Source organism: Arvicanthis niloticus, chromosome 21, assembly GCF_011762505.2.
Source record: "Arvicanthis niloticus isolate mArvNil1 chromosome 21, mArvNil1.pat.X, whole genome shotgun sequence".
Classification (NCBI taxonomy): domain Eukaryota; kingdom Metazoa; phylum Chordata; class Mammalia; order Rodentia; family Muridae; genus Arvicanthis; species Arvicanthis niloticus.
Genome location: NC_047678.1, coordinates 30,480,438 through 30,497,038, shown reverse-complemented (window position 1 = coordinate 30,497,038; position 16,601 = coordinate 30,480,438). Strand labels below are relative to the sequence as shown.

General features: G+C 43.2%; 1 protein-coding gene across 1 annotated transcript; it reads right to left on the bottom strand.

Moving 5' to 3' along the window:
* Nucleotides 1–4,404: 4,404 nt before the first annotated feature.
* Nucleotides 4,405–16,601, bottom strand: Spink8 (serine peptidase inhibitor Kazal type 8 (putative)). Its single transcript, XM_076918017.1, has 6 exons — nt 16,380–16,601; nt 12,966–13,042; nt 10,566–10,621; nt 8,799–8,920; nt 6,266–6,308; nt 4,405–4,649 (listed from the first exon to the last, which is right to left on the bottom strand). The coding sequence occupies exons 2-6, from the start codon at nt 13,030–13,032 to the stop codon at nt 4,620–4,622; spliced, it is 318 nt and encodes a 105-aa protein (XP_076774132.1). The 5' UTR covers nt 13,033–13,042; nt 16,380–16,601; the 3' UTR covers nt 4,405–4,619.

The window sequence follows — 16,601 nt, the reverse complement described above, 5'->3', positions numbered from 1 at the left end:
AGATAGTCCGTGGGCCCTTTGGGGTCCTTCAGGCACACATCCGGGCAGCCCTCCGGGTCCTACAGTCTAGTTCCGCACTCTTGTTGTGTTAGAGGGCTCAGTTGCAGCGCCTAGAGCTTGTTTACAGAAGGTATCTTCCTCAGGAAAGTCTATTTCTTTATTTTTTAAAAAAGACTTAAGTTTTTTTTTTTTTTTTTTAAAATGTTACGTGTAAGCGTATTCTGCTTGCACGTATGTGTCTCACGTGCAATCCTTGTGCCTATGGATGGCTGTGAGCCTAGACCTGGGTGTTGGGAATATAACCCAGGTTCTCAGGAGGAGCAGTCAGTGCCGTGCCCTTAACCACTGAGCCATCTCTTTAGTGTGAAAATCCATCTATTTATGATGTTTTGCCTGTTTGTGTATGTCTGTGTGCACCATGTGTGTGCCTGGTGCCAGTAGAGGCCAGAAGGGGCTGTCAGCTGGAACTGAAGTTGCAGATATTTTTTTTTTGAGCCACCGTGTGGGTTCTGGTATCGAACCTAACTCCTCTGCAAGATCAGTGAGTGCTCTTAAACATCGAACTATCTCTCCAATCTGAAAGTTCATTTTTTTGTCTGTCTGTCTGTCTGTCTGTCTGTCTTTCTTGTTGGTAAAAGCAGGAGTCCATTTCTGCTTTCATGGGATGAGAATAGCTTCTAGTCAGGCATCTTGTTTTAATCTTACTTCCCAGGCAGGCCAAGCCCAGTTTTACTTTATATCATACCTCTGGAGTATAAGAGACCTCCCAGGAGCTGGTATCTGCATGCACATACAACACACACAGCGGAAGACTAGTTGCATAATTTACATTTGTTTCAACCATTCTCAACAATAAGCCAGCATAATCAAAGGACAGATTAGGTAAGGAGGATGCAGGGCTTTATTTGGAACTGGTGTTAAAAATCGGGCAGTAGTGTCACACACTGTTAATCCCAGCACTCTAGAGGCAGAGGCAGGTGGTGGATCTCTGAGTTTGAGGCCAGCTTGGTCTACAGTGAATTCCAGGACAGCCAGAGTTGCACATTGAGACCCTATCTAAACAACCCCCCCCTTGCAAAAAAAAAAAAAAACCGACAAAAAGGAGTGGCTGGTAGGTAGAGGTCAAATAGGTCTATCGATAATCTAAGGAGCTACTGCAAACAGTAGCTTAATGTGGCAACCAAATATGCCTGCCTTCTAATTCTGTTACTTCAACACTATATTAGGGTTCTCTAGAGTCACAGAACTTATGGATAGTCTCTGTATATAGTAAGGGAATTTGTTATGATGACTTACAATCCATAGTCCAACCCCCAACAATGGTCAGCTGTGAATGGGAAGTCCAAGGATCTAGTAGTTGCTCAGTCCCACAAGGCTAATAGAGTGTAACAGATATACTGGCAAGTAAATGCAAGGAGGCGAAGAAGAGCGAATCTTCTTTCTTCCAATGTCCTTATGTAGGTCTCCAGAAGAAAGTGTGGCCCAGATTAGCGGTGTGTACCACCAAGCCGGGATCTGTGATTTGTTTTGTCCCAGGCTGACCTTGAACTCAGAGGTCTCCTTGCCTTAGTCTCCTGGGATTCATAGCCACTATGCCTCAAGATCTCCATGTCAAGATCCAGGTCATAAACTTGTGTCTCCCAGCCTCAAGATCTGGATCACAGGTGAGCCGTTCAGTTCTGGATTGTAACACATTCCAGATATAGTCAAGTTGAGAACCAGTACAGTAGCCATTACAAATACTGGTGTATTTGTAATGAACCTCACTTGAAACAACAGCAAGAATAAACATGTGCATCATTACCAAAACATTCAAGACTACTGGGGCATCACCTTACATCCACGTAGTTAGAAAACAACTCAATGTCTAGATTCTAGTGGTTCTTAGGCAAAAGTTTGTCCTGGTTTTCAGTTCTTAATGTTGCTAAGACTCCAACAGATTTGATGATAATTATGAAACGGTAAAGGGCCTGAGAAGATTTCAGTTCAGTTTCCCTGGGACTTGGAGTTCTATGGTAGTTAGTCTCCATCTTGCAAATCTAAACTCAGTTGGGGAAAATCACTTATTAAGAGGTGAATAGCGGGGGCTGGAGGGATGGCTCTGGAGAGAGCGGTTAAGAGCACTGACATCTCTGACAGAGGTTCTGAGTTCAATTTCCAGCAACCACATGGTGGCTCACAACCATCTGTAATGGGATCTGATGCCCTCTTCAAGTGTGTCTCTGAAGACAGCTGCAGTGTACTCATATAAATAAAAAGTAAATAAATCTTTAAAAAAATGAATAGTGGGTTGGCAAGACGGTTCAGTAGATCAAAACATTTGCCACCAAGCTTGATAACCTGAGTATAATCTGCAGGATCCACATGGGATGAGATTCATCCCTCAGCCACAGGTTGTCTCTGACCTGCACATGAATGTGTGATGCTCATGTGCACACACACAATAATCAATGTAATAAAAAAATCAGTAGCTGGAGAGATGGCTCAGTGGTTAAGAGCATTTCCCACTCTTACAGAGGACCGGGGCTCAGTTCCCATTGCCCACAGTTTATATAAAACCTACTGACTGCTCATATGTAAATGTGTAGGGCTGAACACTTGGGATGGAATGAGCTATCAGAGAACTTCCCCCTAGAGAAAACTGATTCTCTCTGCTGGCATTGATTAGCTCTTAATCTTGCTGCTGGTGGGGAGCTTAAAAAATATCTTCCATCTATATCAGCATGTCACGTGATGTCATTATGCAGGTCTTGTTTAGGAAAGCATATTTCATGGGGCGCAGTTTACCTGACATTATCTTACAGCAGGCATCCTGGTCCTCTGGCTTTTAATAATATTTGTACTCCCTTGACCTGATTTACAGTGCCAGGCATTTGTTTCCTCCTATGAAACAGGCCTCAAATCCAATCAGAACACAGATAAATAACCCCCTTCTGCTTGTGCCACTATTACCCCTGGGGCATCTCTTGCCATGCCAGTCATTACTTTAGTTCACAGGGTTCACAGCTAGGGAGAGTGTTGATGACTTTCCCCATTAGCCTTCTGGTACTATGAAGGCTAGCTTGCAAAAGGCTTTTTTTTTTTTTTTTTTTAAATATAATGGGCATGCACTTCTCAAGCATTTTTGTTGTTGTATTGTTGGTTCTGTGCTGTTTTGGGAGCCTTGTACATGCTGGACAATTGCTCTACCAGAGAATGATATGGCCAGGCTGTTTCTGAACTCACCATACCCTGGGTATGCGATGGATTTGCAATTCTGTCTGACCCAGTCTCTCATGTACCTGGGATTGCAGACCTGCTTCATCCAGTCCAGGTTAAGATTGTTTTGAGTCTTAGATACCTTAACTGGGAAGTATTTAGAAACACCATGATCATCAGGAATCACCCCAATATTATACTTAAATATTCTTTCAGTAAAACTGCGAGTTCCAAGCTGGAGACCTGGCTCAGTGGTTAGGAACACGTACTACTCCTGCCGAGGATCCAAGTGATTCCCAGCCTCATGTCAGGTTCTCAAGCTCTGAGGAGACCCACACCTTGGGTTTTTGTAGGCACCTGCACATACTCACACTTAGACACATATACATGATTTAAAAAATCATCAGGCTGGAGAGATGGCTCAGCGGTTTAGAGCACTGACTGCTCTTGCAGAGGTCCTGAGTTCAATTCCCAGCAACCACATGGTGGCTCATAACTATCTGTAATGGGATCTGATGCCCTCTTCTGGTGTGTCTGAAGACAGCTACAGTGTACTCAAATAAATACATCTTTAAAAACAAATCTTTGGAGCTAGAGAGGTGGCTTAGCAGTTATGAGCACCTCCTATTCTTACAAAGGTTTGATTCCTAGCATCCATATGGTGGCTCACACCATTCGTAACTCCACTCCTGAGAACTTGACACCTTCTGGCTTCTGCAGTATCACAAATGCTTATGGTACACAGATACATAGTACACAGTACCCTTTCTAGTGTAGTTGTTATGAGACATGCTGAGAGCTATACTGCTCACAGGACACATATCAAACTCAGTTATGACCAAAGCCCACAGCTTGTAGACATTGCTGCTACTGAGATATTTATTCCCACATTGTACATTTCATTGGTTATTTGGTCACAATTTATGTGAAAATATAGAGAAATGAGAGCATTGAGTATCTGATATATTGAAAAGGTTCTTGCCAGGCGGTGGTGGTGCACACCTTTAATCCAAGCACTCAGGAGTCAGGGGCAGTTGGATTTCTCAGTTCAAGTCCAACCTGGTCTACACAGTGAGTTCTAGAATGGCCAAGGCCTCACAGAAGCCCTGTCGCAAACAAACAAACAAACAAACCCTACCCACTCCCCCAAAAGGAAAAGGTTCTTATTAACTGAGAAAATGTTTACCAGCCAAGTTTATGCTGAGAATCATTTATTGAAGAAATGAATGAATGAATTTGAAGCAAGTATCTTCTAGTACCAAGTTGTTCTTCTCAAGGAGCTGCTCTCTTTCAACACTCCCTACGGCTTCGTACACAATAGTGTACTCTACCACTGAACTCCAGACCCTGGCTCCCAAATTGGGAATCTTTGAAGAGTCAGTCATACTCCACACGGCTCTCTGAGAACTCAGTAACTTTTATTAGGGTTCAAACTCATCTGAGGAGTGTTCCTGTAAGAGAAATGTTTGCTTAGAGGAACTGAAGTCAGATTAAGAGAAAAGCCAATGCATTGGTAACCACACATACCCACAATCCAGCAGGAGGGTGCTGAACACTGAACTGGGGCTGACTAGAGACATTCTGATCTCATTGCAGGATAAAAAGAAAGCAGAGTAGATATAGGCAGAGAGGAAAAGCAAAGGACGTGGCTGCCTATGCGATTCTGAGGACTCCACTCCAGCAGAACAGATGGGGAGTCGAAGCATTACATTAGAGGCGTGTGGTACCCTGGGATAGAACAGGGGCTGCATGAGGAACAGAATGGGAAACTGATGTCCATATTCAAAGTTTAGCCCTATTGATTTTCAGCTCAGTGTATGAGGTAAGTAAGTCTTTCCAGACCTCTGCTTCTTTGAATATGAGATGTAGCTAAGAGCTATGACTTTAAAGATTCTGTGAGGGATCTGGGAGAGGAGATAACAGTAAAGGGGGTGATAGTAGGCAGGAAACAGGGTTGGGGATAAGTGACAAGGACCAGCCCTCCTCCTGTTATATGATACAGATAGAGAACTTGTGCAAGGCTGTGGGGAGGAATGACAACCCATTTATTCAGTCTCTTGCTTCACACCATGAAACACTGCCATAGGCATGTATGTCACTTTGCAAAGCTGAGAACATTTCTTTGTACCTTTCAAGGTTTGGAAATACTGGTCCATAAGATACATATGTACTCAATTTGTTACACTGTCTAAAACCTGGTTGTTCTCCACAATGACTTTAAGTCCTCCCTGCTCCCAGCCATTGTGAGACTACTGCCCTCTTGTCTCCACCAGCACTGATAATGTCCCAGCCTTTCCCAGTAAAGCTGGTAAATTGGAATGCCATTATTGTTTCAGTTTGAATTTGTCCAGTTATTCAAGAGCATTTGAGCAGGCTTTGCATGTTAATTAGCTCGTGATCAAACCCAAGAGCACATCCTGTCCCTAATTTTTGTTTTAGAAACAAGGTTTTACAGTGGAGGCAAGGCTAGCCTCAAAATTACAATCCTTCTGCTGTAGCTCTCAGGTGCTAGCATGTCAGATGTGACTATTTCTTCTGTAAAACTAGTCTTTGCCTATTTTTCTGTGAGTTTTTCTGAATATTAAGGTACAAGTGCATGGCTTTAGTCCCAGCACTCTGGAGGCAGCGGTCGGTGGTTCTCTGTGAGTTCAAGGTCAACCTGGTCTACATAGAGAGTTCCAGGACAGCCAGGGCTACTTAATGAGACTATCTCAAAAAACAAACAAACAAACACCCCAAGGGGCTGGGGGTGCTTAAAGGAAGAAAGAAGAGATACATATCCTTGTTTTCTGCCTGAGATTTGGGACATTGGGGTGGGAACATTTCCTTCCAGGTTCTGCCAGCTGTCTACTAACTTACCCGCGGTGTTCTTTATGTACCGGAGATCTGGCATCAGCTGGAGTAATCATAGGAATATAATATTTTCTAATACAGTTTTAGAGAAAACTAACATAATCTTAATGTTTAACTCAAAATTTAGGAGAATGGATTGTTACCCTGTTGAGTTATAAATTTTTATTTCCTGCTTTACTCTTAAAAATGAAAAAGGAAAAGAGACTTTACTTACACATGGTCCATCATGCACTTTAATTACAGTTCTGTCTTCATATCTGGAAAAAATTATATTATGAAATCATTGTTTGTTTTTATATGTATGTATGTATGTATTTATTTATTTATCTAATTATTTATTGAGGCAATGTTACTGTGTATAATAGTCTGGCTGTCCTGAAAGTCAGTCTGTAGACCAGGCTGTCCTGGAACTCAGAGATAGCCTGCCTCTGCCTCCTGAGTGCTGGGACCAAAGGTATGCACTACTACTAGCTGGCTTGAAATGATTATTTTTGTTTTGTGGTATGCCATAAACCATGACACACCAGTTCTTTCTTGGTGGGACCAGGACAAACAAAGTTAAGAAAGAAATATTTTGTTAATTACTCTGAACACACACACACACACACACACACACACACACACACACACACACACACATATCTGATGCATTTATTTTATGTGTATGTGTGGTTTGCCTGCATGTATGTCTGTGTACCCATGGAGGTTAGAAGAGGGTGAGTTTGGACAGCTTACAATAGCCTGTGATTCTAGCTCCAGGGGATCCAGTGACCTCTTCTGGCTTCCATAGGCTCCTGTATTTACTAATAATGCTATGCTATTTACAAGTGCTATGTGTCTACACATACACACACACATAAAAAATAAAACAGTTCTTTTTGCTGTTGTTTTTTTTTTTTTCAAGACAGGGTTTCTCTGTATAGCCCTGGCTGTCCTGCTCCTGCCTCCCAAGTGCTGGGATTAAAGGTATGTGCCACCACGGCATATATATGTTTAATGAGACCCTGTTTCAACTAAAAAGACAAACTGGAATCCATGTGAAGAAACAGCCAGTACTGGGCAGCTCTTATGAAGCTAGAAAACACAATGAAATATATATTGTATTTGTATATCTTTTTCTCCAGATTTAAAAGACAGTAATAATATTTATGCCTGTGTTAACTGGTATACAATGGATAAAGGCATAGATGGTATGACAGTGACAGCTCAAAAAAAGGAGGGAATATCTAACAGTTTCATTTGTAATTGTTGTGAATCCAGATTAGATTGTTTTAATGTAGGGGTTGGTCTTGTGTGCTGTGTATTCAGATGCTGACTTCTGTACCCCAAGGTCAAGTTGCAGTCTGGACATGGGCATTTTATTGACCAGTGTGCTGTAAAGAATGTTCCCCAATAATCCCTGATTCAATAATAAAAAGCTAGAACCTGTGATTGGGCAGGGAAGAGAGGAAGGGGGAACTTCAGGTCAAGTGAGGGCATCTCAGACAGGGAGAAGGATAGACCATGAGGATGGACCATGAGCATATGACCAAAAGAAGCTTGCTCTGAGGACACACATGGAACCAGAGCAAGAATCAGTTGGCAAGTGTGATGGTTTGTATGTGCTTGGCCCAGGAAGTGGCACTATTTGGATGTGTGACTTTGTTGGAGCAGGTGTGTCACTATGGGCATGGGCTTTAATACCCTCAACCAAGCTGCCTGGAAGCCAGCCTTTAGATGAAGATGTAGAACTCTCAGCTCTCCCTGCACCATGCCTACCTGGATGCTGCCATGTTCCTGACTTGATGATAATGGACTGAACCTCTGAACCTGTAAGCTAGCCCCAATTAAATGTTGTCCTCAGAAGAGTTGCCTTGCTCATGGTGTCTATTCACAGCAGGAAAACCCTAAGACAGCCAATAATGGTGCATTTATCTGGCTGTTAATAGTTTGGTTAGAATAGCTCAGAACCTGCCTGACATCGAGCCAGCAACTTGCTAATAAATCATGTCTTTTACTTGGGAGCTAAAAGGGAATGACAGAGTTGGGCAGACTCCCCCCATCCCCAGCAAAATTACTGCTGCACTGTAAAGTTTGTTTGTGACCCAAGGGCAACTTCTAAGAGAATATTTAATTTCCTTAATTAATTAATTTATTTTTATTTTTCTAGAAAGGGTGGTTTTTTTTTTCTTTCTTTCTTTCTTTCTTTTTTTTTGTAGCCCCGGTTGCCTCCTCGCCACACCTCCTTTTCTGCCCATCCCCCTCCTCCTCATTAAGACATGTTTTAATTACATATTTTATGTATGTGCATGAGCATGTGTTTGTGTACGTGTGTGGCATGGTGTATGTGTGGAGGTGAGGACAATTTCTAGAATTTAGGGTTGTCCTTCTACCATGTGAGTCCCTAGGATCAAACACCAAGTCATCAGGCTTGGTATCAAGTGCCTTTACCTGCCAAGCCATCTCACCAGCCCATCTCTGCTTCATTAGGCTATTCCGTAGCTGGGTGAGCCCACTGGGCTATGGTCACATGACCTGAATCCTGTGCCCACTTGCTACTGAGTTCCCTCCATTTGGTCATTGTCCATGCCAGGCACTGCACTCTGACCTCTGTGGCTTTCTGTTTCTGCATTATTGGACCAGGATCCCATTCAACTTTGGGGAGTAAGAGGAGAGAGGGAAGAAATGGAAAAAAGCAAGTAATGGAGGGGTGTGTGAAGGGAAGAATGGGAGTGGTTGAGGCAAGGGATAATAAAATGAAGACTCACAGAATTCTGGAGCAGAGATGGCACTCACCCTGGTAGGTTTCTTGGTGGCTGCCACATATAGGCTCACTGACCTTGAAGTAGGGGAGTATCCAGCACATCTGTATATTCTTGATGCACAAGGCCTGAAGTGAGACACAGAACACTGCTTCCTTCATCTCCCTCCAGGCCCCTTGACCATTGTTAGTGGTAGCAGGAATGGTGGATAGAGTAACGAACACTAGACCAGGAGTTCAGAAGACAGGCTTCAGATCTTCCACATCTATCCTGGTCCTCACCATTGTTCCCTATATAACTATAGTAAATGTTCTGTGCTTTCCTAGCCTCCCTCCTCTTCCTTATTAGAAAGAAAGTCTCTGTTCTACAAATCACAGAGTGTCATTGTGATAGTACAGAAAGTAAAAGCTGGGAAACGTCTTCCCAAACAGGCATTTCTGGAGCTGGAGAGATGGCTCAGCACCTGTTGCTCTTCCAGAGGAATGGAGTTCATTCGGTTCCCAGCTCCTGTACCAGATGGCTCACAACTGCCTGTAACTCCAGCTCCAGGGGATCTTCTGTCTTCCACGGGGACCTGTGTACATGTGGTGTGCACTCATACAGATCCACATACATTAAAATAATTATTAATAAGAAAGGAAAGGAATTTCTAAAAAAAATGGAGGGAATTTCTTCTTTTATTTTTCTTTTTGTTGTTTCCTTTTCTACTTTTCTTCCCTCTGTGTAGCCCTGGCTGTCCTAGACCTCTGTAGACCAGGCTGGCCTCAAACTCAGAGATCCTCTTGCCTCTCTGCGTCTCTACTTTGATATTTCTACGTTCTTGTTACTTGATTGATTGTTTGTTTGTTTGATTGATTGATTTGAGACAGAGTCTCTTTATGTAGCTCTAGCTGTCCTACAACTTACTATGTAGACTAGGCTGGTCTTAGACTCACATAGAAATTTCTACCTGCATCTCCCCAGTACTAGAACTAACATGAGACATCATATCTGGCAAAAATTGGGATTTATTATAAGCATTGGTGAGTGACTTACAATCCATACTGTCTTAAATAGCAATACACTCCAACTTACCACATCACAATTAAGAGGAAGGGTTGACAGAATGCATCTTGGGGTTTGGGTGTGAGAGTGATGTATAAATATCCTGGTTATCACTGTGGAGATAATGTTCCCACCAGTATAAAACCAACCTGAAGTTGAGCCATGGCCTCCTCATGCATTTAATGGTGAATCTCACAGGTAGCTTGCAGACTGGAGTAATGTGTGGAAGAGCTCCAAGGGGCAACCAAATGAGTCTCTCTCTCTCTCTCTCTCTCTCTCTCTCTCTCTCTCTCTCTCTCTCCCTCCCTCCCTCCCTCCCTCCCTCTCTCTCATATTTATTTTATGTATAATAGTGAATACACTATTGCTTTTTTCAGACACACCAAAAGAGTGCATCAGATTCCATTACAGATGGTTGTGAGCTACCATGTAGTTGCTGGGAATTGAACCCAGAACCTCTGAAAGAGCAGTCAGTGCTCTTAACTGCTGAACCAACTCTCTAGTACCCACTTGGACTCTCTTATGATTATGGTGTTCCCAAGCAAGCTGCTCCTGTTCCCTACCTCCCAGAAGTATCTGGGAGGGAATCAATCTCTCTCTCTCTCTCTCTCTCTCTCTCTCTCTCTCTCTCTCTCTCTCTCTCTCTCTGTCTCTCTCTCTCTCCCTTTCTCTTTCTCTTTCTCTTTCTCTCTCTCCCCCTGTTCTTGGAGCCTAGAAAGCAGAGCTCACCTTTGTCTTTTGTAGAAGTTCCTCGGTCATGTGAGATCCCATAGGAAGGAAGAAATCTGGAGGATAGCAGCACACACAGAAGAGTTACTGCCCTGTCTATGACCCCAGGGAAAAGGGTAGGTGCAGGGGCCCTGCTCATGCAGGAGCATCCCATCCCGTCATTAGAGCCCAGGGTTTCCTTCTTAGCACAAGCTGATCTCTACAAACAGTCAGGAGTGAAACAGAGATCTGCTGCATCTACTTCATGGGGAAATAACTTAGAAAATTCATAGGTTTAACTTTTTTTATTCTTAAAATTCTTTTTTTAAAATTGGTATATGTAATTTTATGTGGTATTGGGTTTCATACAGACATTTTTATGTAAGTATGAACTATTGAAGCTGCAGAGGTGGCTCAGCAGTTAAGAGCACTTATTGCTCTTGTAGAAGACCCATGTTCAGTTCCCAGCACCCAAACAATGGCTCACAACCACCCATAACTCCAGGGCCCTTTTCTTGCCTCTGAAAGCAGTGAACAAACAGTGCCAGTTCACCAGCATGGTCCACATATGTGAACACCAGCAAAACACATGTGCACATAAGATAAGCCTTAAAGGAAAGTGCTTTGGCAATATTCCTCCATGTACCCTCCACATCTCCCTTTTCTTCTCTCGCCTGACAACTAGTCCTCTTTATTCTGCTAGACAACTGACCCTACCACCAGTCTTTCTTTAGGGTCTGTGTAGACTAGGCTGGCTTTGGGATTTCTATATAAGTCCAGGATGACCTTGTACTTCTGAGCCTGCTGCCTCTACCTCCTGCTGCCTCCTACTAATGTGCTAGTATTACAGATGTGTGTCCCTCTGTCCAGTTACGTGGCACTAGGGATGGAGCCCAGGGCTTTGTGCATGCTAGGCAAGTACTCTAGTGAGCCACCCTCAACCATCCCTGCCACTTGTATTTGTATTAGTTGGTTAAGAAAATCTATATTAAGTTATAAATTATCTGTGATAATGCTGAGACATCTTAAAGGATGTTGAGTTTCACTAGTCTACATGTAAGTAATTATAGAAGAATCATACAGAATTATACTTGAGTCATATAACTTCAAATCATTGAACAACAGGGTCTCTCTACATAGCTCTGGCTGTCCTGGAACTCACTCTGTAGACCAGGCTGGTCTCAAGCTTAAAGTCACAGATGCCCTGCCTCTGCCTCCCAAGTATTGGCATTAAAGGTGTGGACCACCATGCCTGACATCTATGAGTCCTTTATGAAAATATTTATTAATACTTGGCATACGTCATGTTGTCACTGTATCTTCCACCACTGGTGTGTCCTACTGTGAATCTGGGGACATTACTGCCATACACGCATCTAGCCCAGTTTGCAGCACACACTATATATTTCTTGGATATGTAATAGGCTAGTGCTGGGCCCTGGGAAAACCAGCATGGTGTTAAAGATATTGGGAGCAATATGGATGATGTCTTACAGTAATTTAAGCTGTTACTAAGCAAACGTTCTCTCAGGCTTGAGGAAAATAATTGCTATTGATAACCAGGGTTCCATTTTAGACACATATCCGGCAAATGGGCCACACAGATTGCTGCCACTGATGTGCAAATGCTGAGGAAAAAAAAAAAAAAACCAAACTCTAAATGGGAAAGAATGTACATTTAAATTTCAATGTAAATTTAAATTATAGCCAAAAGAGGGACAGCTCTTTAGGAATGGAAAAAACCTTTAATAGTGAATAAATCATCATTTAATTTAACCATTGTAGGCCTAAAAGCAGCCACCAATAAAGAAAGCGTTCAAGCTCAACATTAAAAACAACTAATCTGACTATTCGTAATAAATTCCCATATTATAAATTGGGTACATTACTGCCTACAAGCTATCTCTGGGCCCCCAGAGCCTCCACAGTTAACTGTGGAGGCTGCATTTGTTAAACGCTGTCAATCATCAGCCAGAAGAAAAGAGTCTCCTTCTACAGAGCCTACTGATGTTCTTTTGGGGCTTGAGATATGTACAGATATGAATGCTGTGGTAATGAGTGCTTCCTAGGTGGGTGTCCTCTTTAGTTCTAGTATTTGGAAAACCAGTGGCCCTGGATTTGAAAGGCTGGGGTCCAACTTTCAGTTGTGAGACAAGTGAGACTGTAGAAATCTTTCTCTGGATTTCTGCTTCGTTTGTAAAATGAGGTATTAAGGATCAAATAAATCTAAATGGTGAGACTGGGAATATAGCTAAAGGGTACGATGCTTAGCCAGTATGCACAAGGTACTCAATCTCCACCACAGTGAATGAATGAATGAATGATGAATGAATGAATCTAATGATATTTACACTTCTAATATCCCCAGAGATTAGATATATTGCAGAAAAAAAGTGGCTAGAGCAAGAAGTTGTAACTCACCAACTGCAAAGGAAGTCCACACTGAGCTGGCTAGAACAAGGATGGCAACTGAGAAGGTTACTCTCATGGTGACAGATCTGTGGAAGGAAGCAGTTATTTACCCTCCGGCTTTACTTTCAGCTGTGGAATGTTGGGGGCTGACTTTTAGTAGAAAGCGGCTATCAGCTTTGCAGCCATCTTGAGCCATATACCCTGACATGAGATTTGGATTACAATAGCCTACAACAACTGAGCACACTCCGATAATCTTGGTTTAGATACCTTGAGATTAAAAGTGTGTGAGATTAAAGGTTTGTGAGATTAAAGGTGTGTGACTTAAGAGTATGACTTGAAGTATAGAGATCAGAGTTAGAGACAAGACCTAAGGGCATGATTAAAGGTGTAACTTAGAGGCATGGCTTAGAAGTGAGACATATAAAAGGCAGAGACAGAACAGATCAGAATCAGACTATAGAGAGAGAATCAGACACATCAGACATTAGGTAGAGTCTGCCCTCACCCTCGCTCTTGCTGAACCCGGAGCCGCAGACCGGAGCGGCAGCTTGGGCCAGGATACAGTGGCCGCCCAAACGTGGGTCGGCCCGGGCCTCAACATTTTGCCTACACTGCGACGTTTTTTGGCTGCCCCAACGTGGGGCTAGTGTGGACCCCAACATTATTTTGGCCACCCCAATGTGGGGCTAGTGTGGACCACAACATTATTTTGGCCGCCCCAATGTGGGGCTAGTGTGGACCCCAACACTAGCTGACTGAAGGAGCCTCAGCTCAGTGTTAATGACATCAGTGAACGTCATCAGCCTTCTGTGGGTGGAAAGCAGCTTCTCTGTCTCCCCTGGCCTGAGATTGTAGAGAAAAGTAGCCTTTCCTGTCCTCCCTCATGCCTCCATTCTCCAGGGGAGAAATTCCTTCTGTGATAACCATCTGCAGAATCAGGGTTCCTGAAACAGATATGAGTTGAATGTTGTTCTCTTCAGTAATTTTTCTAACCCCTACATAAGAGCAAACCACAGTAATCCCAGCACTTGGGAGAGAGAGGCAGGCAGATTTCTGAGTACGAGGCCAGCCTGGTCTTCATAGTGAGTTCCAGGACAGCCAGGGCTACACAGAGAAACTCTGTCTCAAAAAAAAAAAAAAAAAAAAAAAAAAAGATACAAACAAAAAAAAGAGCAAACCATAGAAGCTAAGGTTAGTACATTTAGACATTTAGACATTTTCCAAGAAGTCTGGTTTGGCAAGTGGTACTGTTTGTGTGCTGAGTTTTACAGCCTGAATGGTACTGCCATCATGGACTCAGTTGTGCTAATGTCTCAGGGCCTACTAAGTCTGGGGTCCTCTTACAGTGGTTTGAATAGGAATGGCCCCCATAGGCTCATATATTTGAATGGTCATCATCAGTGAGCAGCATACTTGAGAAAGATGAAGAGGTGTGACCTTGTTGGGGGAAGGGAAAGTGTTTTGGGTTTCAAAAGCTACTTCTCCAGCACTGTGTCTTCCTGCACACTGCCATGCTTCCCACCATGATGAAATGAACTGATCTGAAAGCAAGCCCAACTAAATGTTTTCCCTTCTAAGAGTTGCCTTGGTCATCCTGTCTTTTCACAGCCACAGAGCAGCAGCGAGCAGGCCAGTATTCTTGGGAATACTTTGACAGGACAGTGTAACTAGCATTCAGTAGCTCACTCCAGTGTATGGCTACTGAATGTCACTTTAGCCTGATTTTGCCATTCTTCCTGGTCATCACCCCTATTTATGGGCCCCAAGTCATACCCAAGCCACTACTGCAGCTTCCGTTCATTTGTGTGCTTTGAGACAGGGTCTCACTCTAGCCTAGGCTAACCTTGAACTCACTTTGTAGTTCAGACTGGCAGTCCTGCTTCAGTGTGGGATTACAGGCATGCATCCAATCTACAGATCTTCCTCCTATGTCTCCTCAGCCATATATCTGATCAAATTATCTAAGCCCAGCTCTGTGTGTGAGCACAGGCCTATGTTTTGTGCTCTCTGTGGCTTTAGCCATGCTCTCTATAGTCATCTGTAAAAGCAACAACACACCAAACAGCTTTGTGTTTTTCCATTCTCATGGTGCTTTAAAAGTCTGTGTGCAGAACAGGTACCTAGAGGAACACCTAGTTTCTCTATTGATGCCATGTTGGTTAGAATGAATGGCATATGACTTTAGGGAAGAGGAATTCTAAAGAACGGGGAAGACTGTTACTAGTGGTCAGCATTGGCTGATTGTAACCAGTAGCAAAAGCACTGAGAGGCTGCCAGGGGACAGCTACCTCCCCCTCCGCAAATGGATTCATAGACTCCACTCTAGAAATAACCATTTCCTGCTGGGAGCCTGTGAACAATGAAGTTCTAACAGTGTGGTGTTCTCTACAGAGCAGTGGCTTTGTCAGGGAGAGTACCTGCTGACACTGCAAAGCAGAGTCACTGGAGCACATCAGCAGGAGTGATGACAACTGAGGCCCCACCCCTCAGTCCCTTCACAAGGGATAAAGGGGCAGAAATCTTATTGACAGGGAAGATAAGAGTGGTGGAATAGAGACAGTGATCCCTGTGCGATGTCACATGGAGTAAGGAGAGCATGGCTGCAGCAGACTCCATGGAAGTAAAATTAAAAGCCTTTTTTGTTGTTGTTGAATTTCTATGGAACTTATTTCTGAGGAAAATTCTTAGTGTTCTGAAGCCCCTTTGTAGCAGAGAAGAAGAGGCAGACAACTGTCTTCAGTCCACACATACTGTTAAATGAGTAGGTCACAGCCAGCCCAGAGGGAAAGAACAGGAGACAGTAGCCTCACAGCTAAGGCCCAGCTATCTGGAGCTGATGACAAGGACACAGACACAGACACAGCTCATGATCTTTCAGACCTGTTGCTTCTGGCTAAATAAGGAACATTCCAATGTGCCCAGCTATGACCTTTTTATAGATTATTAAAGCTATATATGTCTCATTGTTTAACAACTAAAGAAAATTATTTTTAAAGCAAAATTAATAAAGATACCAGAAAAGGTTAATAATATTTGTGAAATGAAGGAATAAGTGCCCAGAGTCTTTCAATAACTGTTTTAAAGTTGCAGTCACTTCTGGGGCGGGACCTGAAAGTCAACAGATAGTAAGAAGCAGAAAGGGACAGAACCCCAGAACAACAGACACACACTGCCACACTCTTAAGCTTTGGTAAGTATCGGTTTTGTGTTAACAGAAACCGATGAAATTCCCAAAATGAAAGCCAGAGAGTTGGTGGCAAGAGCTCACTGCAGAACTGAAACAGCTGAGGTACAGTCTGTTCTCATGTTCTGGAAAATGATCTTTCCTGGTAAGTTCAGCCCATGACCTTCCCTGAAGAGAAATGAATTATAAAACACTCTTTCATTCTCAGAAAATTATAAATTGGTTATGCCCATTACCTGCTGTGATTCCCACAGTTGCTCGGAGAAACTGGCTGTCTGGAAGTCTTAAGCCAGTGAAGAAATAGGAAGACTGACAGGAGGCGGTGCTGGCTGTCTCAGGACAGTGCCTGGCCCTGGAAGCAGTGAGCTTTGAAGTTCAAAAGAATAAATACAAGCCAGGGCTGTGGTGGTGCATGTCTCTGGTCTCAGCAGTCAAGGAAGAAGCAGGCAGATCTTTGG